At 45.8% G+C, this 21,704-nt stretch overlaps 1 protein-coding gene across 1 annotated transcript in view; it reads right to left on the bottom strand.

The window, feature by feature from the left end:
• Nucleotides 1–21,704, bottom strand: part of LOC148477368 (BOS complex subunit NCLN-like) — a 110,983-nt gene that overhangs the window by 70,081 nt on the left and 19,198 nt on the right. Inside the window, exons 9-13 of the mRNA XM_088456850.1 lie at nt 18,697–18,836; nt 16,426–16,601; nt 9,724–9,811; nt 7,908–7,946; nt 2,247–2,410 (exon numbers count right to left, since the gene is read on the bottom strand). Of these exons, the coding sequence (XP_088312976.1) occupies nt 2,247–2,410; nt 7,908–7,946; nt 9,724–9,811; nt 16,426–16,601; nt 18,697–18,836 (607 nt within the window). The remainder of the gene's footprint in view (nt 1–2,246; nt 2,411–7,907; nt 7,947–9,723; nt 9,812–16,425; nt 16,602–18,696; nt 18,837–21,704) is intronic.

Consider the following 21,704-nt stretch of genomic DNA (forward strand, 5'->3'; position numbering starts at 1 on the left):
TGTGTTACAGGAGGGTGGGAGCTGAGTAGCGCTCTCTTTCCAGGGATTTAACAGGTTTACATGGTAGATTTGCACTTCTTTCCTTCATACTCTCTTGTTGAAGCTTATAATTACATAGAAAATGCACACCCTGAATATATATATATATATATATAGATAGATATATATACATATATATACAAAGTCAGAAATCCACTGCACTCGCCACTCCCAGATTTGGGGTGCAGACCTGCACTCGCCATTCCTAGGCATGGGGTGCAAGTGGCTTGTGACCACATTGCTTAAATAAATGAAAACAGAAAACTCAGCACTCACCATTGTTAAATCACTCACAATAATATATAAATAAATAATGGGGTTTTGGTTCATGGATTGATCAATGCATTTAAGCCTGCAGCCCTCATCACGGGACCCCTTTTCTCTGCAGGTCCTACACTATCTATCATACTTATGGAAACCTGGTAGCTGCTATCACAGAGTTTAAACTGAAAAAATGTTACCTGGTTTAAAGCTCACCTGCCAGCTAATGGCTATTAAAGGCAAGGCATCATCCCGTGATAAGGGCTGCAGGCTTAAATGCATTGATCAATCCATGAACCAAAAGCCCAAACGGCACCATCTGTCACTCCAAGCAGTGACCTGATAGTGGCTTATGAGCTACCAAAATCAGATCGTAACGAATGGCTTGCACACGCGCACTGCGAATTATACTCATGCGCAGATGGGCGAAAATTGCTCACAGCGAGCGGGTCTGAATCAGGTCCTTTGTCTCATCTCCATCCACCAAGATAAAACGAATCAATAACAAAAACAAAATGTAATGAGAGTGTAAGGAGTATACAGATACGGCACGTATTGCGTGATGCTAGTTTGTGAATTAAAAGTATTTTTAATAATATATATATTTAAATGTAATTTTAAAAATATATACCTAGGGGGTGTTTTGCATTCCCCCCTTCCCTCAGTGTCCATAGACCCCATTATAAAATAACTTCCCACCCCCCATTGGCAATGGGAGGGGAGGGGGGGGGCATAGCTTAGGTAATAAATTCCCCACTCCCCCCTTAATAGTAAAAGAAAAAAAATCCCTGTTTTATAACCCCACCTCTTGTAAAAATTCAAAATTTTCAGCCCCCCTCCTCCTACCCTGTGACCAGTTTAATCTTTTTTATTATTCTTTTACCCCCTTCTCCCCCCTTCAGTGTCATATAGTTTTATTTTATCTCTTCCCCACCCACCCTTATCCTAGATCCCACATGGGCAACCCCCTCCCCACATGTAGAGTGCATGTACCTGGACCCTTGGCCATAGCACACTATGATTGCTTGTGTGTCAGCACAAAGCGTTCAGCTCGTCTGTTTGATGCGGGTGAATATGGCGCAGAAGTGACGTGACGTACAGTATACGTTTCTCTTCATGAATGTCTTAAACTCCTCTGCTATGAACTGTGGCCTAATTATACTTCACAAGATGGGGAAGGTGCTTGTGAACGGGGGAGTGGTATTGTGAATGCAGGCGTGTCTGCTCACCAAAACGCAGTTTAAAGGGCGTGCATAATTAGCAAAGTAGCGTCATTGTACACGTCACCTGCATGTATTTCAGCCAGCGCTGATCGCAGTGCTTGCGGCAGGGAAAGGCAACCGCAAGGGCTGTGAGCTGCTCCGATGGCTCATGAAGGTCCCGATTAATCATACATCTCCCAGAGATGACGTGTGTTGCGAGTGGCAAGGTGGCATCTTCAGACACTTGCGAGCGCACTTTGCCGTAGCTCGCTAACACACAGTGAGCATACTTACGCGACGCAGTGCAAGCGCTTAATTTAAATATCCGGCCCCTTTTTGCCAGCAAGTGATCGCATCTTGCGAGCGGGTCTGAGTTGGGTTTCTGGGTACTCAGGAAGCCCCCCCTGCATGTGCCACTGAGCCGAAACGTAGGACAGATTTTATAGTAACATGTATCACTGTGTATTATTAGCCATGATTTCCCTGAGCAGCACGTGATCGGCCCTTATAGGGATCCACATAGGGGCATCGTTTTGGGTTCTGTTTGATCTACATTCACCTGAACACAGCTCAAGCAAAGGGCAACACGACAGAACACGCGTGTGCTCGTACTGGGAAACGTAGTTTATCTGTGGAAGTTCTCTGACTGAGATCTGTGTGTTTATGTCGCTCACTGCATTATGTATCGCACTGCGTTGCATGAGGATTTGCGATGTCAGATGGGGAATAGGGGCAGATTCGTACCTGTCGTCTAGCTTGAACACATGGAGCTTAACGTCCTTCAGGTGCCTCCTGCAGAGATGCTCCAAAGTGGACAGAATTGGGTGGTTCCTCTCCATTAGCTGGGCAGCACGGGGGTGGGAAACCAGCCAGTCCATAATGGCCGACAGCCGCTCCTCCTGCACGTCCTGCAATAACAAATAGTCAGGGGTTAACAAAGCAAATCCATGGCAAAAAGTATATGAAATAGAAGAAAGTCCATGACTTCACTACAAGCAAAAAAGAAAAATCATGCAATTGTATAACACATTTCACAATACAAGAATTGCATGATCTTTTCCCCTATATCCTCCAATTATACTGTAGTCCTACTTCCTTCTCTCACCTACACACCCTCACCCCTCCTCTCTACACCTCCAGCCTCATTCCCTCACCACTCCTCTCTACACCTCCAGCCTCATTCCCTCACCACTCCTCTCTACATCTCCAGCCTCATTCCGTCACCTCTTCTCCATGCACCTCCAGCCTCATTCCCTCACCCATCCTCTCTACACCTCCAGCCTCATTCCCTCACCCCTCCTCTCTACACCTCCAGCCTCATTCCCTCACCCCTCCTCTCTACACCTCCAGCCTCATTCCCTCACCACTCCTCTCTACATCTCCAGCCTCATTCCCTCACCACTCCTCTCTACACCTCCAGCCTCATTCCCTCACCACTCCTCTCTACATCTCCAGCCTCATTCCCTCACCCGTCCTCTCTACACCTCCAGCCTCATTCCGTCACCTCTTCTCCATGTACCTCCAGCCTCATTCCCTCACCACTCCTCTCTGCATCTCCAGCCTCATTCCCTCACCCATCCTCTCTACACCTCCAGCCTCATTCCGTCACCTCTTCTCCATGCACCTCCAGCCTCATTCCCTCACCTCTTCTCCATACACCTCCAGCCTCATTCCATCACCTCTTCTCCATACACCTCCAGCCTCATTCAGTCACTGCTCCTCTCTGCATCTCCAGCCTCACCTCTTCTCCATGCACCTCCAGCCTCATTCCCTCACCCCCCCCCTCTACATCTCCAGCCTCATTCCCTCCCCTCTTCTTCATGCACCAGCCTCATTCCTTCAACTCTTCTTCATGCACCAGCCTCATTCCCTCAACTCTTCTCCATGCACCTCCAGCCTCATTTCCTCACCTCTCCTCCCTGCACCTCCAGCCTCATTCCCTCACCTCTCCTCCATGCACCTCCAGCCTCATTCCCTCACCACTCCTCTCTGCATCTCCAGCCTCATTCCCTCACGCGTCCTCTCTACACCTCCAGCCTCATTCCGTCACCTCTTCTCCATGCACCACCAGCCTCATTCCGTCACCTCTTCTCCATACACCTCCAGCCTCATTCTGTCACCTCTTCTGCATGCACCTCCAGCCTCATTCCCTCACCTCTTCTCCATACTCCTCCAGCCTCATTCCATCACCTCTTCTCCATACACCTCAGCCTCCTTCCATCACCTCTTCCCCATACACCTCCAGCCTCATTCAGTCACTGCTCCTCTCTGCATCTCCAGCCTCATTCCGTCACCTCTTCTCCATGCACCTCCAGCCTCATTCCCTCACCTCTTCTCCATGCACCTCCAGCCTCATTCCCTCACCACTCCTCTCTGCATCTCCAGCCTCATTCCCTCACCCGTCCTGTCTACACCTCCAGCCTCATTCCCTCACCCGTCCTCTCTACACCTCCAGCCTCATTCCCTCACCTCTTCTCCATGCACCTCCAGCCTCATTCCCTCACCTCTTCTCCATGCACTCCAGCCTCATTCGCTCACCTCTTCTCCATGCACCTCCAGCCTCATTCCCTCACCACTCCTCTCTGCATCTCCGGCCTCATTCCCTCACCTCTTCTCCATACACCTCCAGCCTCATTCCATCACCTCTTCTCCATACACCTCAGCCTCATTCTGTCACCTCTTCTCCATGCACCTCCAGCCTCATTCCATCACCTCTTCCCCATACACCTCCAGCCTCATTCAGTCACTGCTCCTCTCTGCATCTCCAGCCTCACCTCTTCTCCATGCACCTCCAGCCTCATTCCCTCACCCCCCCCCCCTCTCTACATCTCCAGCCTCATTCCCTCACCTCTTCTTCATGCACCAGCCTCATTCCCTCAACTCTTCTTCATGCACCAGCCTCATTCCCTCAACTCTTCTTCATGCACCAGCCTCATTCCCTCAATTCTTCTCCATGCACCTCCAGCCTCATTTCCTCACCTCTCCTCTCTGCACCCCCAGCCTCATTCCCTCACCTCTCCTCCCTGCACCTCCAGCCTCATTCCCTCACCTCTTCTCCATGCACCTCCAGCCTCATTCCCTCATTGCTCCTCTCTACATCTCCAGCCTCATTTCCTCACCTCTCCTCCCTGCACCTCCAGCCTCCCTTATCCCCTCACACACTCCCATCCGCCCTCTTCACGCTGCTAGTGATTGCTGCCTCACTTCCTCCCTGATTACCACTTCCCACGCTCACATTTAGGGTTTATCCCGGGCTGCTCCCATCACCTGAAATGCCCTCTCTTGCCCCGTTAGTCTTTCATCCAACCTTCCAGCCTTCATAAGTGCCCTCTCCTCCCTGTCTTGTCCACCAATATACCATATAGATTGTAAGCTTATATGAGCAAGCCCCTCTCCCCTTTGTCTCCTATACATAATTATTCCAGCTGTAATTATGTATGTGAATTTATATACATTCTGTATTTGTCTGTGCAGACAGTCCCCAGTTTTATATATTTGTCTATGGGAGTTATAACCAAGTAAATGTATCATGCTGGTGATTATAGTGCAACAAGGTCCTTCTGAACTGCAGCGCACATGATGAAATGAGATCTGGTGACTCTGTAACATGTACTTGAGCGAGGATAGGTCAATGATAAAACGCTTCTAATGGCGCTCAGCGATGGGGAATGAAGCGCTGTGTAAGGAAGTCACGTTCATAACTTCATATACAGTAAAGTGTTTCCATTTATAGAAATATGACGGCATTTGTTCATACATGGCACGTTGACTTCTGTATGCCAGCCCATGCACGCTCGGTGTACCTGAAAGCCCAGACTTAGTATATATAAAAAAAAAATTATATTTAAATATAATAGTAACCACAAATGGAAAATGCTTTATAAATATAATATCCACTTTGCATTGACCACACTTTGCAATCTGACATCCATGTTCATTAGAGACGGGGCTTTTTGACAGTGGTGTACCTACCGTGTAATGGGAGCTAGATGTGGACACCCTACACCCATTCAATAAACGTTCTTCTGGGGTGTTGCCGAATCAGATGAAATCTCTGGGAAAATGGCGATGTTGGCGTTTTCCCAGAGATCTGCGCATGCACAGTAGATTTGGGTCACGCTCCTCATGCGTTAGTGCAAGTGGATGGGGAGGGTCTCAGACACTTCACACCAGCCCCCTCCTCTCCTAAAATGCCTCTGCTTTTTGGCTGAGCAATAACTAAAAATGAGTAAAAAAAAGCTTCATTGATGTCACCGATGAGCTGAAGTCAGGGGCAGACTGGCCCACAGGAGTAGGGGGGAGATCATTGGTGGACCCCACTGCCTGGAGGCCCCACCCCTTTCCCTAATGTCAGGGTCCAGACCATGCAATGGCATTATACATTGTTCCTGTATTAGAGGGTCAGTTGCCTGGCAGAGTAGGAACATGGATGAACGTGGGGTTGGGTTTGTTACTATAGATATTACACCAAGATTCGCCCTCAACATTAGCAGTTGGGTTACAGATCTAATGTTTTCTTTTGTGAAAATAGCATATTGCAAACTAACAGGTTTATTTATCAAGTAGTGAAAAACTTAGGGAAGTGGACCAGTGGAGAGGTTGCCCATGGCAACCAATCAGCTCCTACCTATTATTTTATAGACTGTACTTAATAAATGTTACTTCAAAGCTGATTGATGATTGGCCACTGGTCCACTTTACTAAGTTTTTCACTGCTTGATAAATAAACCCCTAAGAACCCCTAAGAATGTAGTTGTAAAAAGTAACCAACAATTTAAATCCTCACAGAGGTCACTTCCTTTTTGCAGTGGCATGTACAGTATGTTGCCTTTACTAGACCTAATGTAGCTCTCACTGAGTGTAATACACTGGTTGGTGTGTATGGAGGTCCCCTATCATACGTAGCGTGCATTAACAGGGTCACCATCATAAGCTTCATTATTATACGTATGTTACACTGGCTGTTGCCCGCGGCTTCGCCCACGTTGAAATCGCTTCTGACAATGGGCCTGATTCAGACCCACTCGCGAGCGGCTGTACGCTCGCAAGTGGGTCGATGGTCTGCACTGAGCATGCGCACGACGGAGGGAGCTCCGTCGTGCGCATGCGCCAGACACGACGAGCGAAGGACTTTCCTTCGCTCGTTGTGTCCGATCAAAGGGGGCGTGCTGTCAATGTTGATTGACAGCACGCCCCCTTTGGTGGGCGTGCCGGGGGCGTGCCTCCCTGACGGGGGCGTTCCCACGGGAACGCCTCCCGTCAGAAGCCGGCCCACTGACATCACTAGTGATGTCAGTGGGAGTGATTTTGGCTCTGATAGAGCCAAAATCACTCCGGAGCTTGCGGTTGAAAACCTCAACCGCAGGCTCCGGCTCGCAATTTCGATGGTCGCGATGGTCTCGACCATCGCGGCCATCAAAATGCACGCTCGTATAGCCTGTGGGTGGTGACCCACAGCTATACGAGCGTCCAGGAGGACGCTCCATGAAAAAGGAGCCCGGCCCTCATGCAGAGCGTGCGGCTCTGAATGAGGGCCAATGTTTTTTTCATTTGAGGTGCTCTAGTTGTATTGCTTTACATGGGGGCTCTGTCGCTGGAGTGACCAACGTAACCAGCAGCGCCTTCACCCACCACTCACACCAATGTCACTGTGTGCCACGTTCTTATAATATTAGTATAGATTATGCTGCATTCCCAGGACTGTGGTGTAATAACTACCGTGCATAATCTGGTACATCATACTACAGCACAATCTGTATTTTCTACATATATTTATAAAGGGGCCCAGACACTGTAGTTTCCATGTTATCTGTAGGCTGGGGACCCTGTTTATCAGAGGTCGCATTTTTTAATGCAGGTGTGATCAAAAATATTTACACAAATTCACAACCTAAAAATTTATATCTACACACAAATGAGTAAGAATCTCTTGTAGGAACCGTCCTGGTGAAGAGATGGGATCAGACCTTTTCCTGGTTTGGGTGCTCCACGGCTAATGTGCTTGTGCGGCCATTGATTGGCTTATGCATCATCTGGGAGGTCTCATTGGTTACATTTGCATAGTGGTAGTAGCACATAGGCTAACACCAAACTACAGAATGCTTTGCTATACAGTGGGATTCATCAGCCTCCTGACTGCAGCTTCCATAGAAACTATGTGGACTGCTTTGCAGTCGTAAATGGAGGGACTGAGGCAGATATCTGCTTTGATCCTTCCTTCTTAAATCCTGGGGATCCTTAATATTTGCTGCGTACCTCCCGAAAATAGTTGTGTTTTGGGGAAAATCCTGCAAATATTGTTCACTATATTGTTCACCAATGTATAAAACCTATATTCTAGTGTATGCTGTATGTATTGTACCCATTAATACGCCTCCATATGACAAATGTTAATGCACTACATACCAGTTCTCCTTGAAATAGTTGTAGGTTCTCAGGCATTTTCTGAAACGAAAGCGCAGCCGACAGTGTCATGCATACTGGAAAATGAACACTAGGGGGCAGCGTTAGACAGGGATAACTGCACCATAGTGTCAGCCAATGTAATCCTGCAAATCTTATATTAATGTTGGATATAGCAGAACACAGTTATCATCTTCACAAACTGCTGCACATAGGCTCATGGGAGTTTAAGATTTTGTGCTGGATTTTTCAAGGTGATAACAGCCAGGAAAACATACAGCATAGATCTAATGTACATAAAACACTTTCTACCTCAAATATACTCACTATCCCACTACTTTGCACATTTTATTATTTTCATCCCTAATTACAGATGTATTGTTATATGCAGCCTTAGTTCATTAGTCCAAAACATGGCATTATCCAATTAATGCACAACATTTAGATGGTTCCATACAAAATACCTATTATACATAATATTTGAGGGTAAATTGCAGTGATATTTTTCCATGGAATGATTGCATTGTTGCATTTATTCATTTACAAATTGCTCACTGCCTGCTGCTACATTTACTGTGAAGTCCATCCCATGATACAATCCTGCACACTCTGAGAAAAAGCCCAATCAGCAACGGTTCAGATAACAGAAATGAATTAATGCATCTATGTATCGCTCCTTCTGCACATTGAGTCTAAATAATAGAATAAATATCAACTGTAATCATCCACACAGATTCTTTATAAATCCCACAAAACAAAATAATCAAAATCGCTGATTCTTGGTGTCAAGTCGGGCGCAATTTCCCTCGCAGTGTGGGCATGGACCTTTTTGCGGGTCTTCAACCACCTGCTTCGTTGTGTCTATACACCCGCGTCCATATTCTTACATAAATAGCCACGCATGCTTCCAACAGATCTACATGTGGATGTGCGCGCAACTCTGCCTACCTGCCAATTGCGTTAACACGCCCTCTCTAAATTTCGGCCCATGTGTGAACGCCCACCTACCACCCAGTTAGGCTACAAGTGGAGATGAGACTGAAATGCGCACGACTCTGAATGTCCTGTAGATCCGTGCGTTTCACTATGCAGCAGACGCAGTGCAAATACCGCAAGCTCCGTCCGTAACACAGAATGACCCCTTTATACTGATTTATGCAGAATGTCTACAGAAGAATCACTTAGGTCTTATCTTAGTGCGACCAAACCCACTGAGCGCTGCACCCGCATCTGCCCGAGGCCATAGTGTCCTTATTATGCCATCACTGAGGCCAGAGGTGACCATCTCCATATAATGGGACCAGGATGTCTCATCCTCACCATTTCCAGCCTCATAGTACTTTAATAGACTCATTTCCTACTTCAGAAGACGGTGACCGAGATAATGACAGAAGACTCTTTATAATCTCCCTTAACGTCGGGTCTGTTCATTACTCTGCGGCCACTTACAGCACAAAGCGGCTTTTTAATGAGAGAAATGTGAAATTGTATAAATAATTGTGATTTCCAGAGCTGCGAATCTCTAGATAGAAAGTTCAGGCCAGAAACTTGTATTCATTTCTAATTACCCGAAATAGGGGCAGATGTCCCTGGCAGGACAGTAGATGCAGATGTCCTTATCTCGGCCATTAGTAATATTACTATTATTAACCTTTATTTATAAATCCCCGACTTATATTAGGAGATTAGTGAATGTATAGCAACGACTTTATGTTACTGCTGGACCTGGGGCCTTGTTTGTCCCCTAGTAGCCTCCTCCAGCAGCTGAGTTGGTTATGGAGCTGCTGCTTGTAGAGTTGGACCAGAGAGGTCATCTTACCTCCATAGTGTCCTTGTATAAGAACCTGGCCAGAGCTTCACACAGGATCTCCGTGTTCCTTCTCAGCCGCGTTATATCTACCTGAGATCTGTAACACAGAAGAAAATCGTTAGCTCAGTTACATCGTTGCTTTCTCTGCTGCATCTGCTTCCTCGGGATCTGCCAGCAGCGACTGTTTTCAGTATATCCTTGTTTAACATACTCAGCTGAATCTAGACCATTAGTTTGCCCTGCTGTCATTATAGACTGAGCTCATGTTCCCGAGGCCCAGGCTCCGTGTGATGCAGTATATAACGCAGCAGTGGGTAACTTGCGGACTGCACCGTGGAACATTAATTACTACATGGTTCTCTGCATGTAATGGGGCTTATTTAATATGATGGTGCAACAGCAATGATGTACAGTAACCAATAGCAACCAAGCAGATTACACTGGTCATCTCTAGATCACTCATAGCTGCCCCAACCATGCGCAATTCACCCATACATCACTCATATCTGCCCCAACCATGCCCAATCCACCCAAACCTCACTCATATCTGCCCCAACCATGCCCAATCCACCCAAACCTCACTCATATCTGCCCCAATCTTGCCCAATCCACCCAAACCTCACTCATATCTGCCCCAACCATGCCCAATCCACCCAAACCTCACTCAGATCTGCTCCGACCATACCCAATGTACCTCTGTCTGTCTGCTATTACCCAGTCTCATTCTATTACTGTTTTGTACTGGCGCTAAACAAATCTATCATGGTTATAATAAATATTACCAAATACCACCCCCTCCCCTCCCTCAATGTTCACCTTACAGAGGGTTCAACTGCAGCTAAATGTAGACAAGAAATCTGCTGGAATGTTTCCCATGCCGGTCGGCAGCAGTCAGATGTTCTAATGGGTGTGAGGGAAAGTCAGGAGATAGACAACATCTCCAGGCTCTAATATGGGATAATCAGCGTCTAACAGCCATGTGTGGCATCATCATGAGCACAGAATGCATAAACCTGGGCAGGGGCTGACTAAGTTGCTATGAAGGGGTCCGGCAGGGACTCTTGTAGCTGGGTGACCTTTGTTGTCCGCAGATTGATGAATGGCTCTTCTACTAATATCAGATAAAGAAACTCAGCCAATCTCAGGCGACACAACGCAGAGGACGTATCTGGATGTGGTGGACACAGAACACCTGTATACTGTATAGTATGGAGGGGACGATTCTGCTACATCTTGTATTATTGCAGGACGGAAACCTCTCAAGGATTGGAGCTGTATTTTACACACAGTGCATGGACCAGCATAGCCCAGCTCCTTGGAGAAATGTGTGGTAAGGGTCTGATTAGCTAAGGTGATGCCACCTTTGTGCCCTAACATCCCTGAATTGTGCCAGTCTACATTGTCGTGCATGGCACCCCTGTACTTCCATGCACCATAACTTTCCTATTTTTCATAACTAATTGGTGCCAGAGACTCATTCAGCCTTATTCCTCTCTTATATAGAGTGATGTGACAGAACCTGGTCTCACCATATGCAACAGGCTGTCTGGGCCTCTTGCCAGTGTGCAGGAGCTGCCACTCACACTAGCTGGGTTATGTCTGGGACCTGAGTGATGAGGAAAATGGGCTGGGACAATGGGAAGATCAGACATTGTGTCATTTAGTACTTGTTCTGGTCGTCTATACTGGAGTCCTGGTAACTATTAACACGGTCTATCAGGTGGGCCTGGCCTGGTTAGCTTTCTATAGGTACTTAGTCGGGACCTAATCATGCTTGTTATGTGGCCTCCACACCTCACAGACTGATGTCCAGCACGCCACAGATTAAACGCAGTAATGGAGAAACCTAAGGTCACTATACTTATGCGTTTGCTCCTCTAGATACCAGGGCTACACAAGGATGAAAGTCACAGAGAGGGGAATAGCTCGGAATGTGTCCCCCTTGCTCTATGTTCTACTGCTTTGGAAGTAGGTAGAAAACCTGGCACCATCTGCTGCTGACTGATAAATGTGTCCCATAATGATATACAATGATCACATACATAATGTGAACTTGGCACGATATAAGCACCCATGATCGCATGGCAGTATTCAATCTTATCGGCCAAATGTACAGGATCACAGAGCACCTGGAGGGAGAGGGGCTCTGAAAGGGGCCCATCCCTGTGATGTGCTTGGACTGAAGTGACTGCGTCCACGTTCTCCTCACTCCTGTGTCGGGGATCCTGCACATGCGCATTCTACAGACCATGCATGCGCAGCAGCCAATGCCGGGGGAGGGTACGCGGTATCTAGCCCATAGGCTACAGCGACACAGTGCCATCTTTTCACATTATGGAGCTTGGTAAATCTGACAGCAGCTGCAGCCCCCAGAGGTTTCTATAGGGGATGTGATGCTGTCGGAAGTGGAGGGACAGCAGCAGATATTGGGAATATACGCCGAGATCCTTCCATAATACATTACAGGTAAATGAAATATTTGCGGATATCACCGAAAACGGGTGTTTTACAGGGAATATGCTGCAAATAGTTAATGATAAATGAGCCCCCGGTGTTTTCTTCCCTCCCAACTGTCCCCATTTTATATGCACAACCTTTGTAACAAAACACTGACCGACTTTCCACATCAATGTCTCTCCCTTGGGTATGACCAATAGATGAGGATGGATCCAATGGGTTCTATATAGTAGATTAAGATGGATCCAATGAGTTCTATATAGTAAATGGAGATGAATCCCATGAATTCTATATAGTAAATGGAGATGGATCCAATGATTTCTATATAATAAATGGAGATGGATCCCATGAGTTCTAAATAGTAAATGGAGATGGATCCAATGAGTTCTATATAATAAATGGAGATGGATCCCATGAGTTCTATATAGTAAATGGAAATGGATCCCATGAATTCTATATAGTAAATGGAGATGGATCCCATGAGTTCTATATAGTAAATGGAGATGGATCCAATGAGCTCTATATAGTAAACGGAGATGGATCCAATGAGTTCTATATAATAAATGGAGATGGATCCCATGAGTTCTATATAGTAAACGGAGATGGATCCAATGAGTTCTATATAGTAAATGGAGATGGATCCAATGAGTTCTCTATAGTAAATGGAAATGGATCCCATGAGTTCTATATAGTAAATGGAGATGGATGCCATGAGTTCTATATAGTAAATGGAGTTGGATCCCATGAGTTCTATATAGTAAATGGAGATGGATCCCATGAGTTCTATATAGTAAATGGAGATGGATCCCATGAGTTCTATATAGTAAATGGAGATGGATCCCATGAGTTCTATATAGGTAATGGAGATGGATCCCATGAGTTCTATATAGTAAATGGAGATGGATCCCATGAGTTCTATATAATAAATGGAGATGGATCCAATGAGTTCTATATAGTAAATGGAGATGGATCCCATGAGTTCTATATAATAAATGGAGATGGATCCCATGAGTTCTATATAATAAATGGAGATGAATCCAATGAGTTCTATATAGTAAATGGAGATGGATCCCATGAGTTCTATATAATAAATGGAGATGGATCCCATGAGTTCTATATAATAAATGGAGATGAATCCAATGAGTTCTATATAATAAATGGAGATGGATCCCATGAGTTCTATATAATAAATGGAGATGGATCCCATGAGTTCTATATAGTAAACGGAGATGGATGCCATGAGTTCTATATAATAAATGGAGATGAATCCAATGAGTTCTATATAATAAATGGAGATGGATCCCATGAGTTCTATTTAATAAATGGAGATGGATCCCATGAGTTCTATATAATAAATGGAGATGGATCCCATGAGTTCTATATAGTAAATGGAGATGGATCCCATGAGTTCTATATAATAAATGGAGATGGATCCCATGAGTTCTATATAGTAAATGGAGATGGATCCCATGAGTTCTATATAGTAAATGGAGATGGATCCCATGAGTTCTATATAGTAAATGGAGATGGATGCCATGAGTTCTATATAGTAAATGGAGATGGTTGCCATGAGTTCTATATAGTAAATGGAGATGGATCCAATGAGTTCTATGTAGTAAATGGAGATGGATCCAATGAGTTCTATATAGTAAATGGAGATGGATCCCATGAGTTCTATATAGTAAATGGAGATGGATCCAATGGTTTTAATATAGTAGATGAAGATGGATCCAATAGGTTATATATAGTAGATGAAGATGGATCCAATGGGTTCTATGTAGTAGATGGATCCAATGGGTTCTATATAGTAACTGAAGATGGATTCAATGGGTTCTATATAGTAGATGAAGATGGAGCCAATGAGTTCTATATATGTCTGATCAACTCCAATATATTATACAATATAACAATGGAACGTAAGCAGCTGCCCTCCCTGCCCCCCATACAAGCTATTCAGGCTGCAACTAGCCAAGTGCATACCAGTCCTCAAGACTGCAACTAGCCAAGTGCATACCAGCTATTCAGGCTGCAACTAGCCAAGTGCATACCAGCTCTCAAGGCTGCAACCAACCAAGCATATATCCAGGGGTGCTGAGAGCGGGGGGGAGCGGGTACAAATTGCCCAGGCCCGAGCTTGCATGAGGGGCCCGGGTCCGGCACCGCTCCCCCCCCTCTTACATCGCAGCAGCCCAGCACACGCTGCTGTGTGCTGGGCTGCACTGGGAGACTGCTCGCGGCTGCAATGAAGCAGCCACATCAGTCTTCTATGCCTGTGGGGAGAGCGATCAAGCTGATCGCGACCCCAACTGGTTATGCGCCGGGCTGAGGGGGTTCAGAGCGCCCCCTCACCAGCACGCAGCACCGCTTCACGCCGCTGCAAAACTTGTTTTTTGTTTTGTTTTTCCTTGAAGGGGGTGTGGCCATGCCCCCTTACCCGGGTATGATTTCATTGTGAATATTCTCTGAGATTCATGACATAACCTAAATAATTTCAAAAGCACAATGTTGAGATTGCCAGGATCTGTGCAGATACAAGCGAGAAGCTGCTCCGCCCACTGCTTTCCCTCTACAGCCGCCGCAGTCGTTATTATTAGTATCGGCACATGCGCTAGCCCCATGCTGTGTGCACAAGGACGGTCAGAGACAGGCGTCTGTTCCCGTACGCAGGACTCAGAAGCACACGGTGCTCTAGCTACACACCCACAGCCCTCCCGCATGACAGATCTCCTGCATGTGACCGCAACGTTGCAGCACAAAAATGCCCATTTCACGTTAGATGCACTAAGCCTTGGAGAGAGTTAAAGTAGACGGAGAAAGTACCAACCAATCAGCTCCTAACTGTCATGCTACAGGCTGGTTGAAAAATGACAGTAGCTGATTAGAAGGTACTTTATCTTTTTCCACTTTATCACTCTCCAAGGCTGTAATACATCTTCCCCTAAAGAGAGAACCGTCCAATATCCTTCAACTCAAATACGCACGTAGAGACGCAAAAAGGTGTAACTTCACTCCTGTGTCTCTCCAAGGAGAAATGGGCCCATAATCCCAGCATGCAGAATGCGTACTTACTGTAAGACAACGTGCGAGAGCCCTGATCACAAGAGCTTACATTCTTACGTTACATGTCTCGCTGTGTAAACTGACAATCGCACAGAAGATGACAGCCCCAGAATCAGCCTGAAAGTCTGTAATCCCTGTGTTCTTTTCTTGCATTGGAAATAGCGAGTTGTAGCATATAGGGTACGCAGAAGCGTTTATACGCGTTTTCGCATATTTGTCCTATTCTAAGTCAGACGGATCTTTGCTGGATCTTGCTTTGTGTGAAATGGCCATTTTGGTTATGAAGTGGACGGCGAGTGTGCGGATATCGTGCACCCAGCATGGGGCTGGTAGAGGTGCTGATAGTACCGTGTTTCCCCGATAATAAGACCTACCCCGAAATTAAGCCCTACCCCTACTTTTGAAACCCGGTCCAAAATAAGCCCTACCTAAATCCCCATTTTGTCCGGTCCTACACTAAAATGCCCCCAGCTCCGCCCCCCGCATGAAATGGATGCCGCCAGGGGGGAAAGGAGGCCCGGCCGCCGCTGCTACCGCCCGCCGACCCGGTCCCTTACTAAATGCTACAGCTGCAGGAGGCTGCCCGGCCCGCTCCTCCACCAGCTTACAGTGAGATCCGGTAGTCAGACTCTAAAAGAAGCTTTCAATAAAGCTTGTTTGGAGTCAGCGCACGTGACGTCATGACGTCACGGCGCGACTCTGAAGGGCGAGGTCGACGTCGGAGGAGCAACGGATCAAGAGCTGTGGACCGTGGAGGAAGGTAAAGGTGAGTGGGGAAATGGGGCGCATTCAACAGGGAGGGGGAGATATTAAAAAAATGTTGATTTCTATAAGCCCTACCCCGAAAATAAGCCCTATGGGGTTTTTAAAAAACATAAAATAAAATAAGATAGTGTCTTAATATCGAGGAAACACGGTAATACTGATGAAATTTATGGATGTGAACGTACAAACAATGGGTGGAGCGGCCCCTCGCAGTAGTATAAAGTGGTAAATGACGCGGCCCCATAGACCACAGTGTAAATGCAGCAGATAATAGTGTCTATAATCCTCTCCCCACCACAGTCACCGGAGTATATAAGGAATATAAAGCTTATTGCACGTCTGTGACACATCTGTGTAAGCCACAAGCAGTCCCCCCTCCCAGTGTATAACACAAGGACCCTCGTCGCCCTCCTGCTATGGGCAGGTTACCTGGTGTCTAGGATGGTCTTCTTCAGCCGGTGACTGTCCAGGTGTGACACTGTGAAGGCCGGGAGACGGCGGAGGCCAAACTGCTCATGTTCCCAGGCCAAAAGGTTTTCTCCCAAATTAATCTTCTTGTGAACAAGAGAGAACGTAACACCACGGAAAGGGGGCGACTCTGTGACCTAGGACACAGCAAACGCATATTACCACCCATTGATATGTAGACAATGACTTTGCTTCCAGTGAGGTTTTGCCTCTGTTGGCCGATCTGCACGGTGAATTTTTGACATAATACTAAGGGGCATATACAATTGGGCGCGAGATTAAGCAAGTTAAAAACCTCGCGCCCAATTCTGGAATACCGTGGGTATGCGCGCTCCCGCTACCCACGGTATTCAATTTAACAAATAGAGCTGAAAACCCCGTGCCGTGTAAAATATATATAAAAATATATATACACCTACCTGGCAGGGGGTCTCCGCGGCTCCCAGTGGCTTCTCCTCTCTCTTCTTACTGGAGAGGGGGCTGCTGGGAGTCCTGGGGGCTGATGGGAGGAGTAAGGACTGCTGGGAGATGTAGTTATCCCAGTGCCCATTCCGGGGGCGCCACACACACCGCACCGGGGGTCTCACACACACACTCACTCATACACACACACCGCACCGGGGGTCACACACACACACAGTCACTCACTCATACACACATACAGCACACACACTGATACACACTTACATACAGCACACACACTGATACACACTTACATACAGCACACACACTGATACACACACACTGATACACACTTACATACAGCACACACACTGATACACACTTACATACAGCACACACACTGATACACACACACTGATACACACTTACATACAGCACACACACTGATACACACTTACATACAGCACACACACTGATACACACACACTGATACACACTTACATACAGCACACACACTGATACACACTTACATACAGCACACACACTGATACACACTTACATACAGCACACACACTGATACACACTTACATACAGCACACACACTGATACACACACACTGATACACACTTACATACAGCACACACACTGATACACACACACTGATACACACTTACATACAGCACACACACTGATACACACTTACATACAGCACACACACTGATACACACTTACATACAGCACACACACTGATACACACTTACATACAGCACACACACTGATACACACACACTGATACACACTTACATACAGCACACACACTGATACACACACACTGATACACACTTACATACAGCACACACACTGATACACACTTACATACAGCACACACACTGATACACACACACTGATACACACTTACATACAGCACACACACTGATACACACTTACATACAGCACACACACTGATACACACTTACATACAGCACACACACTGATACACACTTACATACAGCACACACACTGATACACACACACTGATACACACTTACATACAGCACACACACTGATACACACACACTGATACACACTTACATACAGCACACACACTGATACACACTTACATACAGCACACACACTGATACACACTTACATACAGCACACACACTGATACACACTTACATACAGCACACACACACACACACAGTCACTCATACACACTGACATACTCACCCTGCTGCAGAAGAGCCGGCTCCCGACGCTGGATGACGAAGAAGATGCAGAAGACAGCGCTGAGGAAGGTGAGTAATTAAGGACTAATTAAGCTAATTGGATACTTCCAATTGCTTAATTAGTCCTCAGGGGGGGGTGCTGCGGGGTGTCAGAGCAAGTCCCGGGGATTTTTCCTTAAATCATCGATTTTAGGAAAAATCAGGCTTGCTCAGGAGGCGCACAAAAAAAATACCTCCCGGCGCGTGTTATTAAAAAAACCACGCACCTAATAGAATAGCAAAAATCCTGCACCTGCAGGAAAAACCTCACAGGTGCGGGTTTTTTGCTATTCTCGCACACAATTGAATATGCCCCATAGAGTTTTATATATATATATAAGCTGAAATGTTTTACTTTGTTGCAAATATTTTACCATGAAGTTAATACAGTATTTTCCTATTATACTTAAATACACTACTGTATAGTTCTAATGGTTGGTGCCTACGACCCTTCTGGTGAGATACATCAGATTCTGGTAATATACATTATCACACATACAGTATGTACAAGTCAAACTTCTGCACACATGGAAATATTGGCCATTCTCTAGTGATGACATACCGCCTGGAGCTGCCGCATGAATTCCCACTGCGTGGTCCCTTCCAGTGGTGGCCGTGAGACGTGAAGGTGAAGAGCGTCCCCATTGGCTAGAGTGTCCAGACACAGGATGAAGTCCACGTTCTCATGAAGAACACTGGTCTCTGCAAGGACAGTGATGGGAAATTATTACCAGCCGGCAATGTATGCAGTGATGGGAAGTTATTACCAGCCGGCAATGTATGCAGTGATGGGAAATTATTACCATCCGGCAATGTATGCAGTGATGGGAAATTATTACCAGCCGACAATGTATGCAGTGATGGGAAGTTATTACCAGCCGGCAATGTATGCAGTGATGGGAAATTATTACCAGCCCACAATGTATGCAGTGATGTGAAATTATTACCATCCGGCAATGTATACAGTGATGGGAAATTATTACCAGCCGGCAATATATGCAATGATGGGAAATTATTACCAGCCGCAATGTATGCAGTGATAGGAAATTATTACCAGCCGGCAATGTATGCAGTGATGGGAAATTATTACCAGCCAGCAATGTATGCAGTGATGGGAAATTATTACCAGCCGGCAATGTATGCAGTGATGGAAAATTATTACCAGCCGGCAATGTATGCAGTGATGGGAAATTATTACCATCCGGCAATGTATGCAGTGATGGGAAATTATTACCAGCCCACAATGTATGCAGTGATGGGAAATTATTACCATCCGGCAATGTATACAGTGATGGGAAATTATTACCAGCCGGCAATGTATGCAATGATGGGAAATTATTACCAGCCGCAATGTATGCAGTGATGGGAAATTATTACCAGCCGGCAATATATGCAGTGATGGGAAGTTATTCCAGCTGGCAATGTATGCAGTGATGGGAAGTTATTACCAGCCGGCAATGTATGCAGTGATGGGAAATTATTACCAGCCGGCAATGTATGCAGTGATGGGAAATTATTACCAGCCGGCAATGTATACAGTGATGGGAAATTATTACCAGCCGGCAATGTATACAGTGATGGGAAATTATTACCAGCCGGCATGTATGCAGTGACGGGAAATTATTACCAGCCGCAATGTATGCAGTGATGGGAAATTATTACCAGCCGCAATGTATGCAGTTATGGGAAATTATTACCAGCCGGCAATGTATACAGTGATGGGAAATTATTACCAGCCGGCAATGTATGCAGTGATGGGAATTTATTACCAGCCGGCAATGTATGCAGTGATGGGAAATTATTACCAGCCGGCAATGTATGCAGTGATGGGAAATTATTACCAGCCGGCAATGTATACAGTGATGGGAAATTATTACCAGCCGGCAATGTATGCAGTGATGGGAAGTTATTACCAGCCGGCAATGTATGCAGTGATGGGAAATTATTACCAGCCGACAATGTATGCAGTGATGGGAAGTTATTACCAGCCGGCAATGTATGCAGTGATGGGAAATTATTACCAGCCCACAATGTATGCAGTGATGGGAAATTATTACCATCCGGCAATGTATACAGTGATGGGAAATTATTACCAGCCGGCAATGTATGCAATGATGGGAAATTATTACCAGCCGCAATGTATGCAGTGATGGGAAATTATTACCAGCCGGCAATATATGCAGTGATGGGAAATTATTACCAGCCGGCAATGTATGCAGTGATGGGAAATTATTACCAGCCGGCAAAGAATGCAGTGATGGGAAATTATTACCAGCCCACAATGTATGCAGTGATGGGAAATTATTACCATCCGGCAATGTATACAGTGATGGGAAATTATTACCAGCCGGCAATGTATGCAATGATGGGAAATTATTACCAGCCGCAATGTATGCAGTGATGGGAAATTATTACCAGCCGGCAATGTATACAGTGATGGGAAATTATTACCAGCCGGCAATGTATACAGTGATGGGAAATTATTACCAGCCGGCAATGTATGCAGTGATGGGAAGTTATTACCAGCCGGCAATGTATGCAGTGATGGGAAGTTATTCCAGCCGGCAATGTATGCAGTGATGGGAAGTTATTACCAGCCGGCAATGTATGCAGTGATGGGAAGTTATTACCAGCCGGCAATGTATGCAGTGATGGGAAATTATTACCAGCCGGCAATGTATGCAGTGATGGGAAATTATTACCAGCCGGCAATGTATACAGTGATGGGAAATTATTACCAGCCGGCATGTATGCAGTGACGGGAAATTATTACCAGCCGCAATGTATGCAGTTATGGGAAATTATTACCAGCCGGCAATGTATACAGTGATGGGAAATTATTACCAGCTGGCAATGTATGCAGTGATGGGAATTTATTACCAGCCGGCAATGTATGCAGTGATGGGAAATTATTACCAGCCGGCAATGTATGCAGTGATGGGAAATTATTACCAGCCGGCAATGTATACAGTGATGGGAAATTATTACCAGCCAGCAATGTATGCAGTGATGGGAAATTATTACCAGCCGGCAATGTATGCAGTGATGGGAAATTATTACCAGCCGGCAAAGTATGCAGTGATGGGAAATTATTACCAGCCGCAATGTATGCAGTGATGGGAAATTATTACCAGCTGGCAAAGTATGCAGTGATGGGAAGTTATTACCAGCCGGCAATGTATGCAGTGATGGGAAATTATTACCAGCCGGCAATGTATGCAGTGATGGGAAGTTATTACCAGCCGGCAATGTATGCAGTGATGGGAAATTATTACCAGCCAGCAATGTATGCAGTGATGGGAAATTATTACCATCCGGCAATGTATGCAGTGATGGGAAATTATTACCAGCCGGCAATGTATACAGTGATTATACGAAGTCTGTTGACAAAGAATTTAAATTATTGTTAGTATCTTTTATTTATATAGCACTACAAGGTATGTACAGCGCACACGTGGATTAACTGTACATCAAAAAATAACTACAACAAAATGATGCTCCCAAACGCAGGGTGGTGGAGTTACTGGGGGTGACATTATGGCTGGTAAAAGCAAGTAATGAGAATTCATT

The sequence above is a fragment of the Taudactylus pleione genome, unplaced genomic scaffold (genome assembly GCF_031769625.1).
Source record: "Taudactylus pleione unplaced genomic scaffold, aTauple2 ptg000722l, whole genome shotgun sequence".
Classification (NCBI taxonomy): domain Eukaryota; kingdom Metazoa; phylum Chordata; class Amphibia; order Anura; family Myobatrachidae; genus Taudactylus; species Taudactylus pleione.